Source organism: Ovis canadensis, chromosome 4 (assembly GCF_042477335.2).
Source record: "Ovis canadensis isolate MfBH-ARS-UI-01 breed Bighorn chromosome 4, ARS-UI_OviCan_v2, whole genome shotgun sequence".
Classification (NCBI taxonomy): Eukaryota; Metazoa; Chordata; class Mammalia; order Artiodactyla; family Bovidae; genus Ovis; species Ovis canadensis.
In genome coordinates, this window is record NC_091248.1 from 62,655,749 (window position 1) to 62,681,106 (window position 25,358).

The 25,358-nt window shown below is 40.0% G+C and overlaps 1 protein-coding gene and 1 long non-coding RNA gene across 2 annotated transcripts in view; both read right to left on the reverse strand.

The window, feature by feature from the left end:
• Positions 1–25,358, reverse strand: part of LOC138439286 (uncharacterized) — a 550,512-nt gene that overhangs the window by 393,507 nt on the left and 131,647 nt on the right. The window lies entirely within an intron of this gene.
• On the reverse strand, positions 1,909–4,825 carry CCDC71L (coiled-coil domain containing 71 like). The gene has a single exon (XM_069587896.1). The coding sequence runs from the start codon at positions 3,476–3,478 to the stop codon at positions 2,777–2,779; it is 702 nt and encodes a 233-aa protein (XP_069443997.1). The 5' UTR covers positions 3,479–4,825; the 3' UTR covers positions 1,909–2,776.

Sequence of the window (25,358 nt, forward strand, 5' to 3'; positions counted from 1 at the left end):
TACTTGTGCCATATGAGATATAAGATAATCTTATAAGAGAATGAATCAAGTCATGAGATATCTTTTAAAAAACTATATACATGCTAAACTACAGACTTAGAGGACAGAAAATGGATGTCTCACCATAAAGGCCACCTTGCCAAGTTTCTTTTTGCATTCTGCCCAATGTAACCACAAAATACTTTCACTTTCCTATTAATATACTAGCCAACTATATTAGTTGTTTCTTCACATTTTAAGAGTTGTAACATAGGCTTTGCTAAAGAACACTTGGCAAAAATAAAGACTTTTTTGACACCTATTTCACAAACTAGAAATGGTATGATTTTTAAACAGACCAGATAAATAACATATTGAATTCAAGATGGGCAATCAGATCCAAACTGAAATCACACAGCCCAGATAATTCAAAGAAGCATTTATGCTAGTTCAAGTGCACTAAAGTAACAAGGCAGGAGGGAAAAATGTTAAGAATCTCAGTTAAAATACAATGCATGATGTCAATGGTTGTTTCAGTTTTGTGCTGAGCAGTTATCCTCCCAGCTAAGTTTAATTTCAAAACCCTCTGGGAAACTATCTGGATAAGCTGTATGTTGAAATTACATTCTAATATGGCCATTGAATTTATTTTTTTAATTATTATAAAACTATATACAATAGTAAGTGGTACCAATACATAGTTTTTTTTAGGGGCTAGTTAACTAAAAAAAAATGAACAATTTGGGAGTGAGAGAAGGGAGAAAACCTTATGTATCTGCAATACAACTGCCAATGGAAGCTAATAACCAAAAGAATATATATAAGCTTCCTATCACAGAGATCAAATGTAACACTCTCCATCATCTAAGTAATGATTTATTTTTATTTACTCATGTGACAGTGTTTGTTACAACGCATTATTATTGAGTAGTGAATAAGAGAATATGAGGCATACTGGGAAACTGGCATCAAGTCATGTATATAATATATATATATATATTTCTTTTTTACAAAACAAGAACACTGAAATTAAAGTCACAAAACTCCTACTTATGTACTATTAAACTTGAAAAATTCAATTCAGAAAGCTATGCCATTTGAAATCTAAGAACACAAGAGTCGAAATTGCAACTCTTACTATTCTCCTAAGAAGCTGCCAAGCAGAGAGAAATCTTAATATTGAGGACTTCCTATGTTAAGTTCCAGCCAGTGTAAGCAGTTTCATGGCAGACTACTTAAATTTGAAAAACTGTGGTACAAAAACCACTTGACCCTTTAGATATTGCAGTAAAATCTGGCTGTGGCACCACTGGCTAAAAACCATTAAGTCTTGCTGCCACCAATGACCAAAGGCACTTGGATAATCAAGAATTCCACTCTGGGCCATATGGTATAAATGCTATTATAAAAGTGTATAAGAAGGGTCAGTACTCAGTGTGAATCGCCCATTGGATTCCTGTGGTCTTCAGCTGTCAACAAAGACAGGTAACTGCGAACATAATTATGAATGGAATTAAGATAAAAAAGGATACTCGTGGAGGAAAAAAGACAAATGTCACGATGTCTATAAAGGTGATGGGTGTTAGTCGGGGCACTTTCTGCTATTCAGCACAAAGTAGAGAAAGATCTATTTTGCCCAGAGTAATTTCAACAAGTTATCTGATACCAAGAAATGCCCCCACCCCTCTAAAGAGCTAGTTCTGAGAACTCTAATGGGTATTCTGTTTACCATTTTAATCACCAGGTTTACACACATTCATTTCTCCTACGTGGCTCCCAATTTAAAATAGGTTACCTCTGAACTTCTCCTGGATTTGTATGTTAGACCAGTACAAAGAGGCCAAACCATTTCCAATAGGATTCCATCCATCTCTTTAACCAACACCAGTTCTTTGTAACTCATTTTTTTCTTTATCACAAGCCATGTGGTTTCAAGGTACTTTAACTTTTATTTAATCAAAAAGACTTTAACAAATCAACTTTTCCCAAACAGAACTTTATATGAGTTTCTACCATTTTCTTTAGGAGCTCAGTATATATAAACATTAAATCTCAATATAAAATCTTTAGAAACACTTCAAAAATGTTGAAATAGTTGTACTTTGCATCTCTTTGTTTGTAATCACTGAGCCCATGGCATTCAAATCATACAAATCCTTGCACTCTTAACATTGAGTCATAAGTTTGAAAAATATCCTTGGTCAAAGCTTTGGAATCCGGTTAAAATTAGGAAACGAGTGGGATTCAGAATACCCTGAGCACAAACGGGTGCAACAACAGCACAAAACAGGTTCGATCTATCGTCCAGAAAGAGGGGTGGCAGTTGAAAAGAAAAAAATGGGGGTAAGGGGTGGGAAGGAGGCCGGGATAGGGCGGGGTAAAAAGCAAGTAGATTCTGGCTTTATTACACAAGCACGAAACCAAATTCCTTTGGAAAAAATAACGACTTCTTCGGAGGACTTCCAGACCAGTGAGGTAGAGTCCAAAGGGAGAAAACGGATCTGCCCCTTCAGTCCTGGAGACGTCTCAGTCCCGGGTACGGAAGCAAACGGCCCTCCCCCGCGGGTCCCGCGGTCTCCTCTGCTGCCCCGCACTGGGAGGGGGTGGAGGGCGCACCTGCCCCGGAGTTCCAGACGGCGGTGCCGCGGGCCCGGGAACACCATCCGGTGACTTCTTCGCCCGTAAAGTGCGTAAGGGGACGGGGTCCTGGCCGGATCTGTAAACACTCGACTGACACTTGTCCATCCCTCCGGGCGGGAGCTCCGTCCGGGTCTGGGAGGGTGACGCGGTCCGCGCGTCATGCCCGGGGCACCGGGAAGCGGCGGAGCCTCACCACGGGTTCCAGGTTCACTCGCAGGATTTGGCGCGCTCTACGCCGTGCCGCCGCCAGGCTGCGCTCGCTCCACACGTCGCCGCCGACGCGGATGGTGGGGAAGGTGGTCAGCGTCGGGGTGGCCGCCCTCCAGATCTCCTCCAGGGTGCGGCCCCCGAAGCAGGGTTCCGGGTCCGCGGGCTTGACCGGGCAGCTCTCCTCGGGGACCGGCGGCGGGGGCGGCGGCAGCTTCCTCCGGCGAGCGGCTGGCGCCCGGGCTCCGCGGCGCCTCCTCCTGGCCGCCGCGCTCGGGGCCGGCCTGCGCGTCGGGCCGCGGGCGGCGGGGCCCCCCGGGGGCTCGGGGACGAGTGCCCGGCAAGAGGAGTAGCCGTAGACGTCCTTGCTGCGCAGGATGTGAGGGGAGAACTGGTGCTTGAGGCTGCAGAGGAAGCTCCAGAGCTCCGCGTCCGAGCTCATGAACTCCGTGCTGCGGGGCATGAACAGCTTGAAGGCGTCGCCCAGTGCCTTGGTGCTGTCGGCCAGCGACAGTTGCGACCGCGAGTACACCACCTTCTCCTCCCGCGCCTCCAGACCGGGCCCTCCTCCCAGCCTAAAGCCGCCGCCCCGGGCGGCCGCGGCCGGGGCCGCCGGGGGCCGGCGCCGCCGCCTCTTCACGCTGCGCCGCATCGAAGGCCGCTCGGGGCCGCCCGCGCTCGCCGGGTCCCGCCGCCGCCGTCCCCGCCGGTGTTTGGCTCCGCGGCGCCGGCCGCTGCTGGCACCTCCCGCCCGGCGCGTCTCTCGCTACTTTTCTCGCCTCCGCCGCCGCTGCCCCTCCCCCTCCGAGGGCGGAGGACGCGGGTGAAGATCCTGCCGCCCGGTACAAGATGGCGGCCGGCGCCCACCCCTGGGCTTTGTCATTGGACGGCGCCTCGCCCCCCTGGTTTCTCTTTCTTCTCCTCTCTTGCCTCCTTTCGCCCTCTGCCTTTCTTTAAATGTGCCCGCCTTTGGCCCCTCCTACTGCAGCCCCGACTCCACCCATTGGGTGCTCTCAGAAGAGGGCGGGGACTGATGGGGGAGAGGCCAGTTCCTGGAAGATGGTGCTGGGGTGGGTGATGGTGGCTCTTGGACACGAGTCAACAGTTGGGTAGGTACATGTGGAAGGTGCCTTGTCTAGAGTGGACATCAGCTCCACTTTGGGAGGAGTCACTCTACTCTCGGAATGAGTGGATGTGCATTTATGGATTGAGCTGGGAGGTCTACCAGCCTGAATAACAAAGGGAGACCTACCCAAAGGTGTAGTTTGTATCACAGAAGGGGAAATTGGGTGTAAGTCTAGAGGGAATGGGCCTTCCACAATTCTCTTCTGAACCTTCAGAGGCCTCTTTTACATCTTCATCCAACTCTTACCCACTTTGACCCCAATCCATGTCAAGCAACGCTAGTAATCCAGAATCTTTCAGATAATACGGACTCTGTCAGTGGCATAGTCTCCTTCTAGACAATGGAACCATCTTCGCATGTAAAAGATGCTCTGCTTATCAGGAAAGTAAAGCCTATAATACCCATAGAACTTTGCTCAAGTTGATCAAAGATCAATTACAACAAAGCCATTGTCCTTACAGAAAATATAATTTTTAAATATACAGTTGGTTTTAAATGAGTGCACTTCACCTTTCATTTAGTTTTAGTATGTTCCTTTGCAGTACCATCTCTAGCGCAGAGAAAGGATGCAGTTTCACAATCAAAAGGTTTCTATTGAAAAGAACAGGTTGTTAAGACCCCATCACCTTTTGTATTGAGAGGAGGGGATTGAATGTTTATAGAGTAATGCACAGTCTTCTGTCATCTTTTCCATCCTCAATACTTAGTTCAGCACCTGTCAGACAGTGGGCACTCTATTTGTGTTGAGGGAACCAATGAAAAACATACTGATGTGCGAAACATGTATTCAAATTGCTGAGAACAAGACAATCGCACATTTTACATTTCAGGTTTTTTCTTAACTCCATTAAAGTTTTAAGGTTAAAAAAAAAAAAAAAACACTCCTAAGAGTTAGAACTGTGAGGTAGACATGCAAATTTTACCCCTGAGTGAGCACTTTATTTTGCAGTAGAAAACTGATAGAGCAGAGTTTTGTGATTCACACACAGCTGCTATTGGTTCCCTCGAATATTGAGCTAAAAGACACCTAGTTCAGTCTCCTTATTTCATGGATGAGGAAATTTGGATCCACAGAGGTTAGGTAATAAGGCTTCTTGATTGTAGGAATAGGACTATAGTTTAGGTCTTTGGATTCCTAATCTTAGTGATCTTTATTTTTCAATAGAGATTTTACAAATTGTACTGCTCAGACTCAAAGAGATTCAATAGAAAATGCTTTATGTAAGAGTGGAGTGACCAAGGAACAGGCTGTTCACCTGATTCCACTTCCAGCTCCTCCCAGAATTGAGCAGTTTTTAACCTGTCCAGTATACTGGACTTATAGATTATATTTTCTTAGAACCAGATTTTGTTTAATTTCAATAAAAAATAAAAATATTTTGAAAGTTGCTTCTCTGTAGCACAGCATCTTGTCCATGCACTGGGTTTATGCAAAAACCAAGCTTCCTACCAGAGGACCAGTTCTCAACCTACCTAAATCATGGTCACTTTCTGAAGAGAAAATCAGTTTCCTAGAAAAGCATATCGTGATCTCAGAACAAGATTATGGAGCCAATTATCGGCTTCCTAAGTCCTTATAAAGAAATGATATTACAACTCTTTACATCACAATTAGTTCTGTTGGTAATTTTGGGAACACATACTAATGTGAAATTTGTGTAACTTCCAATGGAATGCCCCTGCAAGACAGACATAGAAAATCTCATAGAGTAAGCCAGCAGAATGGTAAAGGGACTTCATAGTGAAAGAAAAATAAGGATTTATGTACTCCTAGCTTCTTGTCTTGATATTTCTTCCCTCTCATGTTAATCCTGTTTTAAGTACTTAGGGTTCTCAAGTATGGAAACGCTTAGGGTCATTTGCTACATAAATATACCAGACATTTATACAAACTTACAGAATTGATTTCGATTGAAAGGATAAATCTTATACGACTATTCTCATACTAAGGAAACATAGGTCTCAACAAATTGTAGAGCATTCAAGAGTTCATTTTATAATACATACTTATTTAATTTACTTAAACCAAACAATATCTTTATGAAATATTTTTAGGAATTAACATCATGTCAAATGCTTAAATTATTGTATAATTTTAAATTTTGCATTGTTTGATTTCTCTGTTTCTTATTTTTACATTTCTTCCTGCCTCCACCTTTTGATTAGCTTAAATAGTCCTACAAATGGTACTTATCTATTCTCCAGAAGTGAGTAAAATTTACACATAATTTCTTTTAGTTCCTGAGACTCTCCTAAGACACTACAAAGTTTTTGGAAAGTTACAATTAAATTTATTTAATTTTATTGCAAATTAAAATCTTGTTCTTGAGGAAACACTGTTCAAAATGCTGAGTTTATTCCTTTACCTCTCAAGGAGAATGATGCGTCCATCCTATATCTGATAGTGGTAAATAATAAGAACATACAGAACAAAAAATTAGCTGTATGTGTATATTTCCTGCATTTATGCAGTTTAAAATGTAGTTTATAATTTATGTAGTTTAAAAATGAAACCAAAAAGAATAAAGTGATTAGAGAAATTAAAAATAACATACATCTCTCTGCTATCCAGAACTTGCACTATAAGATTCCACTTCTATAAAATAATTTGCTTCTTACAAAGTGGCCAAAAAATTAAAAAGTATCTGTAAATGGTTGGGAGCATCCACTCTGGAATCAAATAGACTTGGAATCAAACAGATCTTTATAACATAATATCCTTAGATATTTAAAACAATCTTTCTGAGCCTATTTCATTTATAAAATGGGTGTAATCTCTGCTTCAGTAGATTATTTTGAGGATTGAAGGAGCAAACATGAGTAAAACTTGTACTGAGTGTCTGGATCACAGTAGGCATCTGATAAATAATAGTTATCATTATTTGTCTTATCTAATTATGAGGATTTTGTTTGGTTTAGCCTACATATTTCAAATCCTACATTACAGTGGGAGTCTATAGATTTTTTTAAGTAATAAATAGATGAGGGGAAAAGAAAAATGTTACAGCAAGAAGGAAATTTAGAGATCATCTAATGGGTCAAACATTCTTAATTCAGATGAGAATATTGAGATGCCAAGAGAGCTGCCAAAGTTTACACAGCCGAATGGTGGAATACTCGGAACTAGAACCTAGGTCTCTAACTGTTCATCCAAAGTTGTTTCTAACAACTCTGGTATTTAATCCAAGGAGATAGCATTAATTTGTAGTCCAAATGAAATTGCTTAGAACATGACTCATCAATTTCAGCCTTTTCATTAAAATAATTATGAAGTAATGTAGATTTTTCTATAAAAGTTACCTCAAACCTCTGATATGCTCCTGTGTATGTGTGTGTGTGTGTGTGTGTGTGTGTGTGTGTGTGTTAGTTGCTCAGTCGTGTCCAACTTTCTGTGCCCCCATGGACTGTATGTAGCCTGCCAGGCTCCTCTGTCCATGGATTAAAGGCAAGAATGCTGGAGTGGTTGCCATTCCTTTCTCCAGAGGATCTTCCCAACCCAGGGATCAAACCCTGGTTTGCATTGCAGGCAGATTCTTTACAATTTGCTACAGGGAAGTCAAACTTTTTAATTTAAAATGCACAAAATACACATATAAACTGAGAGGCCAGGACTTCCACTTCCAAGAAAATAAAATGCATGTACTTTCCCTATTCCTCCTGCTACTTTCAGTTTTAAACACTGGGTGTTATATATAAAAGGAACATAAGAAGACTGAAGAATGGAGAGGAGAAAGCCAGGCTAAGGATTTCAGAACCCAAAGAACAACACATTAGTGAGTTCCCTGGGTTTTCTATTTTCTCTTTTCTGCACACACCTCAGACTGGGGGCTGAAGAAGTCCACAACCAAGAAACACCAACAGACATAAAAGTGCTGACAAGATCATGTTCTCTCTAACTTTATGACCAAGAAAGACGTAGCCTACCAAGACAGAAACTTTTACAAAATTATCAATCTACTGCAGCAAAATAGCACCAAAAAACAAACAACTATGGCTTCTACCCTTTCCAGGCTATAAGTAGGCACTCCACCACCCCTTCTGGAGTAGTGTCAGAGAAGGTCAAGTAGAGAATCATCAATCTCATCCCTGCTGGGCAATAGAGAAGCTATTCTCTTCTAAAATGTCAGTGGAGACCATGTGGGGACCAACAACAAGACACTCCTATTCCTCTCAGTAGAGGTCTAATAACCAGCTAGCATTCCCACCCCCATCTAGTAACAATGAGGCAGAGTGGGAAACTTGGACTTCTACTTGGCAATAGTGAGGAAGCATCCCTTCCTTTCCTTTCTGTAAAAATGTCAAAGGAAACCTGCTAAAAACAAGTGGTTTAAATAATATCCAGAATCTCATAATAGCCAAAATGTCTAGGTTGCAACTGAAAGTTACCTAGTGCTGAGAACCAAGAAGATCTCAACTTGGATAAAAAGGGATCATCAATAAATGTCAACACTAAGATGAGAAAGAAGTCAGTATTCTGTAGCAAATATTTTAAAATAGCCATTATGAAGACATTTTAACAAGCAGTATCAGCACACTTGAAACAAATGAAAAAGTAAAGAGTTGCAGTGAAGAAATAAAACATCTCAGCAAAGAAAAAGGAGATTTTAAGAGGAACAAACATGGAAATTTTAGAACTAAAAAATACAATGATTGAAATAAAAAATTTAGTGGATGGTCTCAACAGCAGAAAGAAAAAAATCAGTAAACTTAAAGATGAAACAATAGATTTAATCTTATCTGAAAAAAAAGAGGAAATATGCTAAGAAATCAGAACAGAGCCACAGGGACGTATGGGACTATAAGATCTATTATTAGTGTAATTAGAGGACTGGAAGGAGAGGAGAAAGAAGGCTGAGCTGAAAAAGTACTTGAAATAATGGCTGAAAAATGTTCCAAATTAGGCAACCAGACATAAATCTATAGATTTAAGAAGCTGAACACGCCTAAGCAAGATACACCCAAAGAAATCCACATCAAAACAAATCATTGTTAAACATCTGAAAACTAAAAACAAAGAAAAAAGTCTTGAAAGGAACAAGATAAAAGCACACCTTACCGATGAGGGAAAAACCATTTGAATAGCTATAGATATTCTCACTAGAAACCATAGGTATCAGAAGGAAGTAGCTCAACATTTTTCAAGCCCTAAAAGAAAAGAGCTGTCAGCCCAGATTTCTATATCCAGTGAAAATATCCGTCAATAATGAAGAAGAAATCAAGACATTCACAAACGAAGGAAAACTAAGAGAATCTGTTGCCACCAGATCTACCTAAAAGAATGGCTAAAGGAAGTTCTCTGAACAACAACAACAAAAAACAATAAAATGAGGAAACTTGGGACATTGGGAAGGAAGAAAGAACACAATAAGCAAAAATATGAGTAAATATAACTTCCCTTTTCAAAATTATCTTTGATGATTAATATGAACTGAATGTTTGTGTCCTCCTGCCAAATTCATTTGTTGAAGCCCTAAGCCTCATTGTGGAGGTGCTGACGATTAAATAAAGGTCATAAAGGTGAAGTCCTATTTTGATAGGGCTGGTATCCTTATAAGAGGAGGAAGAGACTCCAGAGTGCTGTCTCTCTCTCTAACATGTGAGAACACAGAGAGAAGGAGACTATCTGCAAGCCAGGAAGTGGGCTCTCACCAGGACTAAACCAGCTGGCACCTTGATCTGGGACTTCTCAGCCTCCAGAACTGTGAGAAAGTAAATTTCTGTTGTTGAGCCATCCTGTTTGCAGTATTTTTCTATGGCAGCCCAAGCACACTAATGCAATGGTTGAAGTAAATATCATAACACTAATGCATGCATTAAGTATATATGTAAAGGAAATATTTAAGACAAATATATTAGAAATGGAGAATAAAGGGGCATAAGGGAGGTAAAATGGAACTCATACTTCACTGTAACTCATAAAATAACATGAGTTGACTGGAATAAGTTATGTTTATATAGGATAATATCTAGAGAATTCACTAAAAAATATGAAAAGAAACATACTTAAAAATAATATAGGTATATAAAAATAGAATTCTAAAAAAATGCTTAAGAAACCCACAGGAAGGTAGGAAAAGAAAATAAATGAAAAATAGAAGACAGAAAATGAAATAAAATGAAAGGCTAAGTCTACAACATTAAATTAATATAATAGTAGTTACTTATAAATGATTAATCAAATCAGCAATTGCCCAGATGGGAAATAGACTAAGAAATAGATCAGACTTGAAATTAGCTCAGTTCAGTGCAGTTCAGTCACTCAGTCTTGTCTGACTCTTTGCAACCCATCTGAAAAACCCACGCTGCATGGACTGCAGCATGCCAGGCCTTCCTGTCCATCACCAACTCCCAGAATTCAGTTCAGTTCAGTCACTCAGTCGTGTCTGACTCTTTGCGAACCCATGAATCGCAGCACACCAGGCCTCCCAGAGTTCACCAACTCCCAGAGTTCACTCAAACTCATGTCCATTGAGTCAGTGATGCCATCTAGCTATCTCACCCTCTGTCGTCCCCTTCTCCTCCTGCCCCCAATCTCTCCCAGCATCAAAGTCTTTTCCAATGAGTCAACTCTCCACATGAAGTGGCCAAAGTACTGGAGTTTCAGCTTTAGCATCATTCCTTCCAAAGAAATCCCAGGACTGATCTCCTTTCAGATGGACTGGTTGGATCTCCTTGCAGTCTGAGGGACTTTCAAGAGTCTTCTCCAACACCACAGTTCAAAAGCATCAATTCTTTGGCACTCAGCTTTCTTCACAGTCCAACTCTCACATCCATACTTGACTACTAGAAAAACATAGCCTTGACTAGACGACCTTTGTTGGCAAAGTAATGTCTCTGCTTTTCAATATGCTATCTAGGTTGGTCATAACTTTTCTTCCAAGGAGTAAGGGTCTTTTCATTTCATGGCTGCAATCACCATCTGCAGTGATTTTGGAGCCTCCCCACCAAAAAAAAGTCTGACAATGTTTCCACTGTTTCCCCATCTATTTCCCATGAAGTGATATATTGCATTGGAAACTGGAATGTTAGGTGCATGAATCAAGGCAAATTGGAAGTGGTCAAACAGGAGATGACAAGAGTGAAGATCGACATTCTAGGAATCAGAGAAATAAGATGGACTGGAATGGGTGAATTTAACTCAGATGACCATTACCTCTACTACTGCGGGCAGGAATACCGCAGAAGAAATGGAGTAGCCATCATAGTCAACAAGAGTCTGAAATGCAGTACTGGATGCAATCTCAAAAATGACAGAATGATCTCTGTTTGTTTCCAAGGCAAACCATTCAATATGACGGTAATGCAAGTCTATGCCCTGACCAGTAACGCTGAAGAAGCTGAAGTTGAACGGTTCTATGATGACCTACAAGACTTTCTAGAACTAACACCCCCAAAAGATGTCCTTTTCATTATAGGGGACTGGAATGCAAAAGTAGGAAGGCCTTGGAATACGGAATGAAGCAGGGCAAAGACTAATAGAGTTTTGCCAAGAGAACACACTGGTCATAGCAAACACCTTCTTCCAACAACACAAGAGAAGACTCTACACATGGACATCACCAGAAGGTCGACACCGAAATCAGATTGATTATATTCTTTGCAGCCAAAGATGGAGAACCTATATACAGTCAGCAAAAACAAGACCAGGAGCTGACTGTGGCTCAGATCATGAACTCCTTATTGCCAATTCAGACTTAAATTGAAGAAAGTAGGTAAATCCACTAGACCATTCAGGTATGACCTAAATCAAATCCCTTATGATTATACAGTGGAAGTGAGAAATAGATATAAGGGCCTAGATTTGATAGACAGAGTGTCTGATGAACTATGGAATGAGGTTCATGACATTGTAGAGGAGACAGGGATCAAGACCATCTCCATGAAAAAGAAATGCAAAAAAGCAAAATGGCTGTCTGGGGAGGCCTTACAAATAGCTCTGAAAAGAAGAGAAGCAAAAAGCAAAGGAGAAAAGGAAAGATATAAGCATCTGAATGTAGAGTTCCAAAGAATAGCAAGGAGAGATAAGAAAGCCTTCCTCAGCAATCAATGCAAAGAAATAGAGGAAAACAACAGAATGGGAGACTAGAGACCTCTTCAAGAAAATTAGAGATACCAAGGGAACATTTCATGCAAAGATGGGCTCAATAAAGGACAGAAATGGTATGGACCTAACAGAAGAAGAAGATATTAAGAAGAGGTGGCAAGAATACACAGAAGAACTGTACAAAAAGATCTTCACGACCCGGATAATCATGATGGTGTGATCACTCACCCAGAGCCAGACATTCTGGAATGTGAGGTCAAGTGGGCCTTAGAAAGCATCACTACAAACAAAGATAGTAGAGGTAATGGAATTCCAGTTGAGCGATTTCAAATCCTGAAAGATGATGCTGTGAAAGTGCTGCACTCAATATGCCGGTGAATTTGGAAAACTCAGCAGTGGCCACAGGACTGGAAAAGGTCAGTTTGCATTCCAATCCCAAAGAAAGGCAATGCCAAAGAGTGCTCAAACTACCACACAATTGCACTCATCTCACGTGCTAGTACAGTAATGCTCAAAATTCTCCAAGCCAGGCTTCAGCAATCTGTGAACCGTGAACTTCCAGATGTTCAAGCTGGTTTTACAAAAGGCAGAGGATCCAGAGATCATATTGCCAACATCTGCTGGATCATCAAAAAAGCAAGAGAGTTCCATAAAAACATCTACTTCTGCTTTATTGAATATGCCAAAGCCTTTGACTGTGTGGATCACAATAAACTGTGGAAAATTCTGAAAGAGATGGGAATATCAGACCACCTGACCTGCTCCTTGAGAAACCTATATGCAGGACAGGAAGCAACAGTTAGAACTGGACATGGAACAACAGACTGGTTCCAAATAGGAAAAGGAGTACATCAAGGATGTATCTTGTCACCCTGCTTATTTAACTTATATGCAGAGTACATCATGAGAAAGGCTGGGCTGGAAGAAGCAGAAGCTGGAATCAAGATTGCCGGGAGAAATATCAATAACCTCAGATATGCAGATGACACCACCCTTATGGCAGAAAGTGAAGAGGAGCTAAAAAGCCTCTTGATGAAAGTGAAAGAGGAGAGTGAAAAAGTTGGCTTAAAGCTCAACATTCAGAAAACAAAGATCCCAGAGTTTACTCAAACTCATGTCCAATGAATCGATGATGCCATCCAACCATTTCATCCTCTGTTGTCCCCTTTTCCTCCTGCCTTCAATCTTTTCCAGCATCAGGGTCTTTTCCAGTGAGTCATTTCTTTGCAACAAGTGGCCAAGTGGAGTTTCAGCTCCAGCACCAGTCCTTCTAATGAATAATCAGGACGTATTTCCTTTAGGATGGACTGATTGGATCTCCTTGCAGTCCAAGGGACTCTCTCAAGAGTCTTCTCCAACACCACAGTTCAAAAGCATCAATTCCTCAGCGCTCAGCTTTCTTTATAGTCCAACTCTCACATCCATACATGACCACTGGAAAAACCATAGCCTTGACTAGACAGACCTTTGTTAGCAAAGTAATGTCTCTACTTTTTAATATGCTATTTAGGTTGGTCATAACTTTTCTTCCAAGAGGCAATCGTGTTTTAATTTCACAGCTGCAGTCACCATCTTCAGTGATTTTGGAGCCCCCAAAAATAAAGTCTGTCACTGTCTCCATTGCTTCTCCATCTATTTGCCATGAAGTGATGGGACTAGATGCTATGATTTTAGTTTTCTGAAAGTTGAGTTTTAAGCCAATTTTTTTCTCTCCTCTCTCACTTTCATCAAGAGGCTCTTTAGTTCTTCACTTTCTGCCATAAGGGTGGTATCATCTGCATATCTGAGTTTATTGATATTTCTCCCAGTTCTTTGTTCCTCACTCAGTTCAGTTCAGTTCAGTTGCTCAGTCGTGTCCAACTCTTTGTGACCCCATGAATTGCAGCCCGCCAGGCCTCCCTGTCCATCACCAACTCCCAGAGTTCACTCAGACTCATGTCCATCAAGTCGGTGATGCCATCCAGCCATCTCATCCTCTGTCACCCCCTTTTCCTCCTGCCCCCAATCCCTCCCAGCATCAGAGTCTTTTCCAATGAGTCAACTCTTCGCATGAGGTGGCCAAAATACTGGAGTTTCAGCTTTAGCATCATTCTTTCCAAAGGATATCCAGGACTGATATCCTTTAGAATGGACCCGTTGGATCTCCCGGCAGTCCAAGGGACTCTCAAGAGTCTTCTCCAACACCACAGTTCAAAAGCATCAATTCTTCGGTGCTCAGCCTTCTTCACAGTCCAACTCTCACATCCATACATGACCACTAGCAAAACCAGAGCCTTGACTAGACAGACTGTTGTTGGCAAAGTAATGTCTGTGCTCTTGAATATGCTACCTGGGTTGGTCATAACTTTCCTTCCAAGGAGTAAGTGTCTTTTAATTTTATAGCTGCAGTCACCATCTGCAGTGATTTTGGAGCCCCCCCAAAATAAAGTCTGACACTGTTTCCCCATCTATTTCCCATGAAATGATGGGACCGGATGCCATGATCTTTGTTTTCTGAATGTTGAGCTTTAAGCCAACTTTTTCACTCTCCATTTTCACTTTCATCAAGAGGCTTTTTAGTTCCTCTTCACTTTCTGCCATAAGGGTGGTGTCATCTGCATATCTGAGGTTATTGAAGTTTCTCCCAGCAATCTTGATTCCAGCTTCTGCTTCTTCCAGTCCAGCGTTTCTCATGATGTACTCTGCATATAAGTTAAATAAGCAGGGTGACAAGATACAGCCTTGATGTACTCCTTTTCCTATTTGGAACCAGTCTGTTGTTCCATGTCCAGTTCTAACTGTTGCTTCCTGTCCTGCATATAGGTTTCTCAAGGGGCAGGTCAAGTGGTCTGGTATTCCCATCTCTTTCAGAATTTTTCACAGTTTATGTGATCCACACAGTCAAAGGCTTTGGCATAGTCAAGTCTTTCTTCCTCAGGTTCAGTTAAAAAGATTTTTCTTATATTTAATTAAAATCTCTTCTATCATTTACCCATTGTCTGTATTCATAGAACCCATCTGGAAAACTAAGTTTCTGATGGTCGAAACTGCAAAGTAAGCAACTTCTTCATAGTGTTGCTGCTGCTGCTAAGTCACTTCAGTCGTGTCCAACTCTGTGCGACCCAATAGATAGCAGCCCACGACACTCCCCCATCCCTGGGATTCTCCAGGCAAGAACACTGAGTGGGTTGCCATTTCCTTCTCCAATGCATGAAAGTCAAAAGTGAAAGTGAAGTCTCTCAGTCATGTCTGACTCTGTCGACCCCATGGACTGTAGCCCACCAGGCTCCTCCATCCATGGGATTTTCCAGGCAAGGGTACTGTTAATTCATATTAAATTGAAAGTCAAATAAAAACCTTAATATTTCCCCTTATGAACTTTCCCAAAATCATGTATGCCTATACTGTATAGTACTATACATGGAAGACTTTACATTTATCTTTGTTCAGTTTCCTTTTGTTAATATTGGTCCAACATTCCTACCTACTGTGACACTTTTGAATCTGAATTCCGTCACGTCTGCTTTTGATCAATCCTTTCAGTAAACTAAATAAGCATGCTTCCACATTAAACCAAGTCATCAATGACACAATCAACTAGCACAGACTTGATGAAAGACCTATGTCACTCTACTGGAAACTTGTTCCCTCTGGTACATGTCCACTCTTTGGACATGATTGGTTCATTAGCCTCAAGCCTGCCTTATATCATCATCACCCAGCTCATGCTATCTTAATGTTATTAAAGTATTGTCACATTCTTGTCGAAAACAAAATATGCTATGTTGAAATCGAAATATACTGTGGGCTTTTCCCAAATCTACTAAAACTGATATCCCTATCAAAAGTGAAATAAAGTCATCACATTTTTTATAATCTCTGTTTGATGTCAACTGAAGATACCCACTAGCCCTATTCATTTTCTTAATAATTTTGGAGCTCAGCTGTAATTACATGGAAAAATAAGTAGCCAATTTGAGACTGTTAGCAACAGATTGGAAAAATATTAACATATTAAACCATAATTGGGTAAAAAAGAACTAAGTAAAATAAATAACTAAATGAGTGAGAGTCAAAAAACTAGTACCATAACTTTAAAAACAATATTGTCTTTTGGACACAAAAGTAGGATACATACATAGACATGTAAAATTTTAGAATCACAAAGTAATTTTTTTATAATCTTACTTATTATTTCTCAGATTAATCTCAACACACAATTCCAATACCACTCTAACACTGAGAAATCTTCAGTGGATCTCCATTGCCTATTAAATTAAGAATAAATTCTGTAGCCTGATATTCAAAAAGTTTCAAAAATGACCCTAACCTACATTCAAGCCTTATTTTGCCTAGACCAAAACAAAACTTCCTGCTAAACTTCACCATAATATATTTCTAAAATGTCTATTCATTCAATCATTCAAATAATTTCTTTAGTGCCTATACACTATAGGCCTATACACTATACACCAAGCCAAGTGCTGGCAATAAACAGGAAGCAGAACTGTATCAGGATCCTCTCTCTTGATGCTTATAGGTTAGGGTTATTAGTTTCCTATTGCTGCTGTAACAAATTACCACAAACTTGACTTAACACAAATATATTATGTTACAGTTTTAGAGGTCTGCAGTTTGACACTGGACTAACTGGGCTAAAACCAAGTTGTAAGCAGGGCTTCATTCCTTCCTGGAGGTTGTAGGGGTGAATCCATTTCCTTTTCTTTTCCAGCTTCTAGAAGCCACCCATTTTCTTTGGTCTTTTCTCCATCTTCAAAGGCAACAACATTAAACACCTGTGACCATTCTTCAATAGTTATATTTCCTACTGACTCTTGATGCTTCTGCTTACTTCTTGAACTAAGACCCCTTACAATTACACTGGGTTTCCAGGGATAATCAAGGATAATCTCTATTTTAAAGTCAGCTGATTAACAAACTTAATACCATCTACCATACAGTTGTGTTTATTTAACCTACTAGTAAGGCTATCTCAAAACCCTTCAAGTTAGGCTTCAGCAGTATGTGAACTAAGAACTTCCACATGTACAAGTTGGGTTTAGAAAAGGCAGAGGAACCAGAGATCAAGTTGCTGACATTCTTTGGATCATAGAGAAAGCAAGGGAATTTCAGAAAAACATTTACTTCTGCCTCACTGACTATGCTAAAGACATTAACTGTGTGGATAACAATAAACTGTGGAAAATTCTTAAAGAGATAGGAATACCAGATCACCTTACCTGTCTCCTGAGAAACCTATATGCAAGTCAAGAAGCAACAGCTAGAACCTTACATGGAATAGCTGACCAGTTCAAAATTGGGAAAGGAGTATGACAAGCCTATATATTGTCATGCTGTATTTAATTTACATGCAGAGTACATCATGCAAAATGCTGGGATGGATGAATCACAGGCTGGAATCAAGATTGCTGGAAAAAATATCAACAACCCCAGATATGCAATTGATACCACTTTAATGGCAGAAGGTGAAGACAAACTAAAGAGCCTCTTGATATCAGAAGGTGAAAAAGGAGAGTGGAAAAGCTGGCTTAAAACTCAACATTTAAAAATGAAGTTCATGGCATCTGGTCCCATTACTTCATGCAAATAGAAGGGGGAAAATGGAATCCAGTTACAAATTTTATTTTCCTGGGCTCCAAAATCACTGTTGATGATGACTGCAGCCATGACATTAAAAGATGCTTGTTCCTCAGAAGGAGAACTGTGACAAACCTAAACAGCACATTAAAAAGAAAAAACATCACTTTACTGACAAAAGTCCACATAGTCAAAGCTATGGTTTTTCCAGTAGTCATGCATGGGTGATCTAGTTGGAAAACCACTAGACCATTCAGGTATGACCTAAATCAAATCTCTTATGATTATACAGTGGAAGTGAGAAATAGATTTAAGGGATTAGATCTGATAGAGTGCCTGATGAACTATGGACTGAGGTTCATGACATTGTACAGTAGACAGGGATCAAGACCATCTCCATGAAAAAGAAATGCAAAAAAGCAAAATGGTTGTCTGAGGTGGCCTTACAAATAGCTGTGAAAAGAAGAGAAGCAAAAAGCAAAGGAGAAAAGGAAAGATATAAGCATCTGAATGTAGAGTTCCAGAGAATAGCAAGGAGAGATAAGAAAGCCTTCCTCAGCAATCAATGCAAAGAAATAGAGGAAAAGAACAGAATGGGAAAGACTAGAGACCTCTTCAAGAAAATTAGAGATACCAAGGGAACATTTCATGCAAAGATGGGCTCAATAAAGGACAGAAATGGTATGGACCTAACAGAAGCAGAAGATATTAAGAAGAGGTGGCAAGAATACACAGAAGAACTGTACAAAAAAGATCTTCACAACCCAGATAATCATGATGGTGTGATCACTCACCTAGGGCCAGACATCCTGGAATGGGAAGTCAAGTGGGCCTTAAAAGCATCACTACGAACAAAGCTAGTGAAGGTGATGGAATTCCAGTTGAGCTATTTCAAATCCTGAAAGATGATGCTGTGAAAGTGCTGCACTCAATATGCCAGCAAATGTGGAAAACTCAGCAGTGGCCACAGGACTGGAAAAGGTCAGTTTGCATTCCAACCCCAAAGAAAGGCAATGCCAAAGAATGCTCAAACCACCACAAATTGCACTCATCTCACATGCTGGTAAAGGAATGCTCAAAATTCTCCAAGCCAGGCTTCAACAGTATGTGAACTGTGAACTTCCAGATGTTTAAGCTGGTTTTACAAAAGGCAGCAGAACCAGAGATCATATTGCCAACATCTGCTGGATCATGGAAAAAGCAAGAGAGTTCCAGAAAAACATCTACTTCTGCTTTATTGACTATGCCAAAGCCTCTGACTGTGTGGATCTCAATAAACTGTGGAAAATTCTGAGAGAGATGGGAATACCAGACCACCTGACCTGCCTCTTGAGAAACCTGTATGCAGGTCAGGAAGCAACAGTTAGAACTGGACATGGAACAACAGACTGGTTCCAAATAGGAAAAGGAGTACATCAAGGATGTATCTTGTCACCCTGCTTATTTAACTTATATGCAGAGTACATTATGAGAAACGCCGGGCTGGAAGAAGCAGAAGCTGGAATCAAGATTGCCAGGAGAAATATCAATAACCTCAGATATGCAGATGACACCACCCTTATGGTAGAAAGTGAAGAGGAACTCAAAAGCCTCTTGATGAAAGTGAAAGAGGAGGGTGAAAAGGTTGGCTTAAAGCTCAACATTCAGAAAACTCACATCATGGCATCTGGTCTCATCACTTCATGGCAAATAGATGGGGAAACAGTGGAAACAGTGTCAGACTTTATTTTGGGGGGCTCCAAAATCACTGCAGATGGTGATTGCAGCCATGAAAGGAAAAGATGCTTACTCCTTGGAAGAAAAGTTATGACCAACCTAGATAGCATATTCAAAAGCAGAGACATTACTTTGCCAACAAAGGTCCATCTAGTCAAGGCTCTGGTTTTTCCAGTGGTCATATATGGATGTCAGAGTTGGACTGTGAAGAAAGCTGAGCGCTGAAGAATTGATGCTTTTGAACTGTGGTGTTGGAGAAGACTCTTGAGAGTCCCTTGGACTGCCAGGAGATCCAACCAGTCCATTCTAAAGGAGATCAGTCCTGGATGTTCTTTGGAAGGAATGATGCTAAAGCTGAAACTCCAATATTTTGGCCACCTCATGTGAATTGTTGACTGGGAAAGACCCTGATGGAGGGATTGCGGGCAGAAGGAGCAGGAGACTACAAAGGATGAGATTGCTGGATGCATTACCGACTCGATGGACGTGAGTTTGAGTGAACTCCGGGAGTTGGTGATGGACAGGGAGGCCTGGCTTGCTGCAATTTTTCGGGTCGCTAAGAATCAGACACGACTGAGCAACTGAACTGAACTGAACTCAATATGAATGGATGTGATAATTGGACCATAAAGAAGACTGAGCACCAAAGAATTGATGCTTCTGAATTGTGGTGCTGCAGAAGGCTCTTCAGAGTCCCTTGGACTGCAAGGAGATCAAATCAGTCAATCCTAAAGGAAATCAACCCTGAATATTCACTAGAAGGACTGATGCTGAAGCTGAAGCTCTAATACTTTGGCTACCTGATGGGAAGAGCCGACTCACTGGAAAAGACCCTGATTCTGGGAAAGACTGAAAGCATACAAGAAGAGGGTAACAGAGGATGAGCTGCATAGATAGCATCACTTACTCAATGGACATGAATTTGAGCAAACTGGGAGATAATGAAGTTCAGAGGAGCCTGGGAGGCTGCAGCCCATCAGGTTGAAAAGAGTCAGATACAACTTAGTGACTGAACAACAATTCCATCTGCAATCTTAATTTCCCTTTTTCATGTAATCTAACATACCTTCACATTCCAAAGATTAAACGTGAACATCTTTGGGGAACCATTATTTTGCCTACAGAATTATAGGTTTAACTAGTAATAGCACAATTTTAACATCAAACTGAATATTCATATTCTATGCCAGACCCCATGTTAACCATGTCACAGGAATCACTTCATTTAATCTTTATAACAGTCCCATGAGGTAAATACTGTTCTATCTGCCCCGCTTTACAAATGAGCAAACTGGGACTATTCTTTCCCATCTACATTTCCGCTCATTTCTCCCATCTTCCTCTTTGCAAATCTTATCCATCCTTTGAGGTCCCTAGAAAAAGCCATATTATCCCCTATGTTCTGTCTTCCTTCTCTGAAGCCTGTGTCATTTTGCTTTCATCTTCCACACTTTGCCATCCATATCTACATTCCTCTTTAAACTTGCCTCCAGGAGAATCATTGTTACCTAGCAGAATGTATTGTATCTCTCAGTTGTGATGGGAGAGAAGAAAAGTTGCAAACCATCTAGATTATAAATTCCTTTACAGCAAGACACACGGAAAGGGAAAAATATTGAAGATGTGTCTTACTAATCTTTCTATTTGTCATATTTGTCACATATATAGCAATAATGTCTTAATATTTTGCTCTGTACATAGTACTTTATAGTTTAAAAAAATACTTTATCTGATTGGATCATCAAACAGCCAAGTCAGTGAAACAAGAAAATAATGTTATTATACTCATTTTATGGAGGAGGAAACTAAAGCCCAGTAAGGGTTACTGATGTGCTCAAGGTGAAAATGATAATGCTGGATCCTGAAACAAAGGTTTCTGATTCAAAGACCCGTTTCTCCTTACTCATGGTTTAAAAAAAAAAAAAAACACTCAACGATTATTTCTAAACAAATCTTTTTAAATATTATAGAGTGATTTATGGCTATCTTTACAACTTCACCCTTCACGTTCTCATTTCCTTCTAATTTTATCACTTGGTGACATGAACAAACTAGATAATCCATTAAGATGACATTAAGTTCTAAAATTCATTGAACAAAAGGGATAGAAAATAAAGCCCTTTTAAAAAATGATTAGACATAGAAAGTTAAACAAGTGGTTCTCAGTCAGTTAGGAAGCCAAGCCCAGGCAGCTGAGGCAGTGACCCGGGTCCTGTGTTAAGCGCATCCTGTGTAGGAAGAACCCCAGCCCAAGTGAACACTGGACAATCCCAAGGCAGGGGCTCCCACAGCAATGATCTCCTTCCAGTAGTTTCCACCACATCCCAGCCTGGGCACACAATTGGTGGAGAATTCTCAGGGGATAAAATTTGTTATGAGTATGAAAAAGAAAGGGAGAAGTTAGCTTAGATCCCAGTTTGTGACCCTTTGTAAGAGCTACCAAGAACCTTAAGGGATAAGCTGCCTTAGACACTGTGTATTTGCCTGCCACTCAATGGTGAATTCCTGCTACCAAAAAAGAAAAAGCACTGACCCTTCTGTTAGTCTCTTCACCATACAAGAACCTGTGCTTCTTAGCCAAATTCACTTCCTCTGACAGAGGAACTTTTTATTGGCCATTCACCAAGAGGGAGGTCCACAGAAGCCTTCCACTAAGAGACATGTTTTTACTACTTTACCTTCGTAAGAAACACTTTATCCAATCTAACCAACATCTGAGGAATATGACTCATTTCTTGTCCTTTCTGCTTTGTGTTCTACAGTGGGAAAGCCATGATGCTTGAACTTTTCGTAGCCCTCTTGCAACTGTGAGGCAAAAATCCTGGGGATGAAATTTAAGCTGAGAATGGAGGTGAGGGGTGGTGAGGGGGACTGGGAAAAAGAGCCTAGATTCTCAACCACATTGTTGAACTGTCAAATCAACCCTGAGATTGCTCTTTTCCAGACATCTAGTTAAGGAATCAGTAAATGTCTGTATAACTTAAACTACTGTTACTTGAAGCCAAACACATCCTAAATGATACAGACACCAGGTGATTGTGAAATGCACCACACACCCCTTACACATATTCCCTAATCCCCCTTCCCCCACTGACTACCAATGTTAGGGACTGTGCCAAAGCTTAGATTTCAAAATATATGGAAATTACCCTGCTGAGACATTTCCCAACATTCAAGTAGAAATTCATAATAAATAATCACTGTCTCAAGCTAAACACAATTAATTTACAAAAATATGTTGGAGAAGAAAAGACCAAAGACCGCAGGGTTATATCATTTGTAAAATATTTCCATTTAAATTACTGAACTCTGAGTTTTAAAGATGTGCAGCTAGATTTGCTGGAACTGCTTTCTCCAGATTGTGCAAGCAAGACATTTCTACTATCTTGTCATCCACCCCCACCCTCTGTCTAGAACCTAGATTATATCTCAATGACTCTTCCCTTCCATACAGACAGAGGATTAAGGATCCTTTCCCAGATGGTTTATCCAGCTTCTATTGCACTGTTGCACTGTCCTCACCAAGGATTATTCAAACTAATCAGGCGGTAGTATATATTTTTATATGGTATTAATAGTAAGCTTTAACATAAGATACATTTATTATGGAAACAATGTTACATTAACATTGATTTTTAAGATGTAAATTAAAAACTCACTTCATTCTATCCACATTCAAATGTCTATTTTCATGTTTCATTATTGTAAATTTTATGTGTCATATGGTTTTTCACTTAACATATAAATATTTCTTTTACCAGAATATTCATATATAATATTTGTAGAATATTTAGGCCATAAGGACATTGTTTTCTTTTTTTTTTAGGATTATAAACAATGTTCTAAAGCACCTCTTCCAATATTTTTTCTTCTTTTCATTACTTCCCTAGCATAAATTTCCTGGGTCAAGAAGTAAAAAAAATGAGACTTCTTAATTACATATTGTTATATTGATTTCTAACAAGATCACAACCAAGTTATAATACTTCCAGCAGTATATGACTATGTATGTTATCTTTCCAGAACTAGGTGTTTTACGTATTTTAAGCATTTTTGCCTGCCATAATTATTATTATTTTAACTTGTATTTCTTCTATTACTAGTGAGAGTGAATATTTTCTCTTATATTTCTTAACTTGTACTTACTGTTATTTGAATTATCCCTTCATGATCTCTCACAATTATTTATTGTGATCTCTTGGTGGTAAACACTTAAAAGAAAATATATTGACTATTGACCTAGTATGTTATTAAAATATTAACTCTTTTATGACATATGTATGTATATATACACTGAAATTTGGAATTAAGATCTACAGAGGCAGTATTCTCTTTAAAGTGTAGCTCCTTTATAATTGCACTTATGTAAGTGTATACCTTACTTTAAATAATTAGTTTCTGTTTAGGATGTGAAAGAGTAATTTCCTATGCTCTGTCTTTTACTGTTTTCAACACTTTGATCAGTGCTTTAGATAAGAGGATGGGTGGTGAACTTATTGAGCTTAGAGATTCCATGGAGCCATTTAAGATAGATAATACCTCCTCCTAAGCCATCTAAAACAATGAACCAATTCTTTTAAAAATGTAATTTCATAGAAACAAGTATAAAGTCTAAACCTGGAGTCTAACAACTCAACTGTAGAAGTATTGATATAACACAAAAGAACTATGCTTAAAAGCAATACACGTTTGTTACTCACCCATTAAAAAGAATGAAATAATGTCATTTGCAGCAACATGGATGGACCTGGAGATGATTATACTGAGTAAAGTAAGTTAGACACAGAAAGAGAAGTATCATATGTTATGGTTTATATGCAGAATCTTAAAAAAAATGATACAAATGAACTTCTTTACAAAACAGAAACAGATTCAGTCTTAGAGAATGAATTTATGGTTACTGAGGATGCTTACTCCTTGGAGAAAAGTTATGACCAACCTAGATAACATATTCAAAAGCAGAGACATTACTTTGCCCACTAAGGGTCCATCTAGTCAAGGCTATGGTTTTTCCTGTGGTCATGTATGGATGTGAGAGTTGGACTGTGAAGAAGGCTGAGCACTGAAGAATTGATGCTTTTGAACTGTGGTGTTGGAGAAGACTCTTGAGAGTCCCTAGGACTGCAAGGAGATCCAGCCAGTCCATTCTGAAAGAGGTCAGCCCTGGTTTCTTTGGAAGGAATGATGCTAAAGCTGAAACTCCAGAACTTTGGCCACCTCATGCAAAGAGTTGACTCATTGGAAAAGACTCTGATGCTGGGAGGGATTGGGGGCAGGAGGAGAAGGGGACAACTGAGGATGAGATGGCTGGATGGCATCACTGACTAGATGGATGTGAGTCTGAGTGAACTCTGGGAGTTGGTGATGGACAGGGAGGCCTGGCATGCTGCAATTCATGGGGTCGCAAAGAGTAGGACAAGACTGAGCGAATGCACTGAACTGAACTGAGGGGAAAGGGGTCAGGGAGAGGGATATATTGGGGATTTGAGATTGACATGTACACACTGCAATATTTAAAACAGATAACCAGCAAAGACCTATTGTAAAAAAGAAATAATAAAATGTCAAGAAGGTTCAGTTGGCAGCAAGCTTAATATGGTAGACATTTTGCCCAAGACCTTATGTGATCCTACAACTTTGTTAATCATAATCACTATGGCTCTGCAGCCTTCAGACCATTCCTGGAGTACTGTATCTAGTCCTGGGACATGGGCATACAGGAGCCTACTCTCTAGAAGAATGAGGTGGAAGATAAAATGACTCAACACTAGGTCATGGAAAGAATGGACAGATAGTTTGGAGTATTTTGCTTGGAGAACAGAAGTCTCAATAGGATATTATTAATGACTCTCAAATATTTTAATATTTGCATGTTCTCTCTAAACAGGAAGCAACTAGTCATGGAGCTCTTGTATGATTAAAAAAAAAGCCCCACCTCTAGGCAAATGAATTAGAGAAAAGTGCCCTGCCTCTGGGCAAATAGAATGTCATAATTTGGTACAGAATATGGCAAAGGAAATATGGGTACATTTCAGTCCCCACTTGTCCCCTGTGTCACTCATTTTTGTG

Bases quoted from the DNA above. Each gene is read 5' to 3' on its own strand.
- CCDC71L (XM_069587896.1), bottom strand. From the start codon at position 3,478: ATGCGGCGCAGCGTGAAGAGGCGGCGGCGCCGGCCCCCGGCGGCCCCG.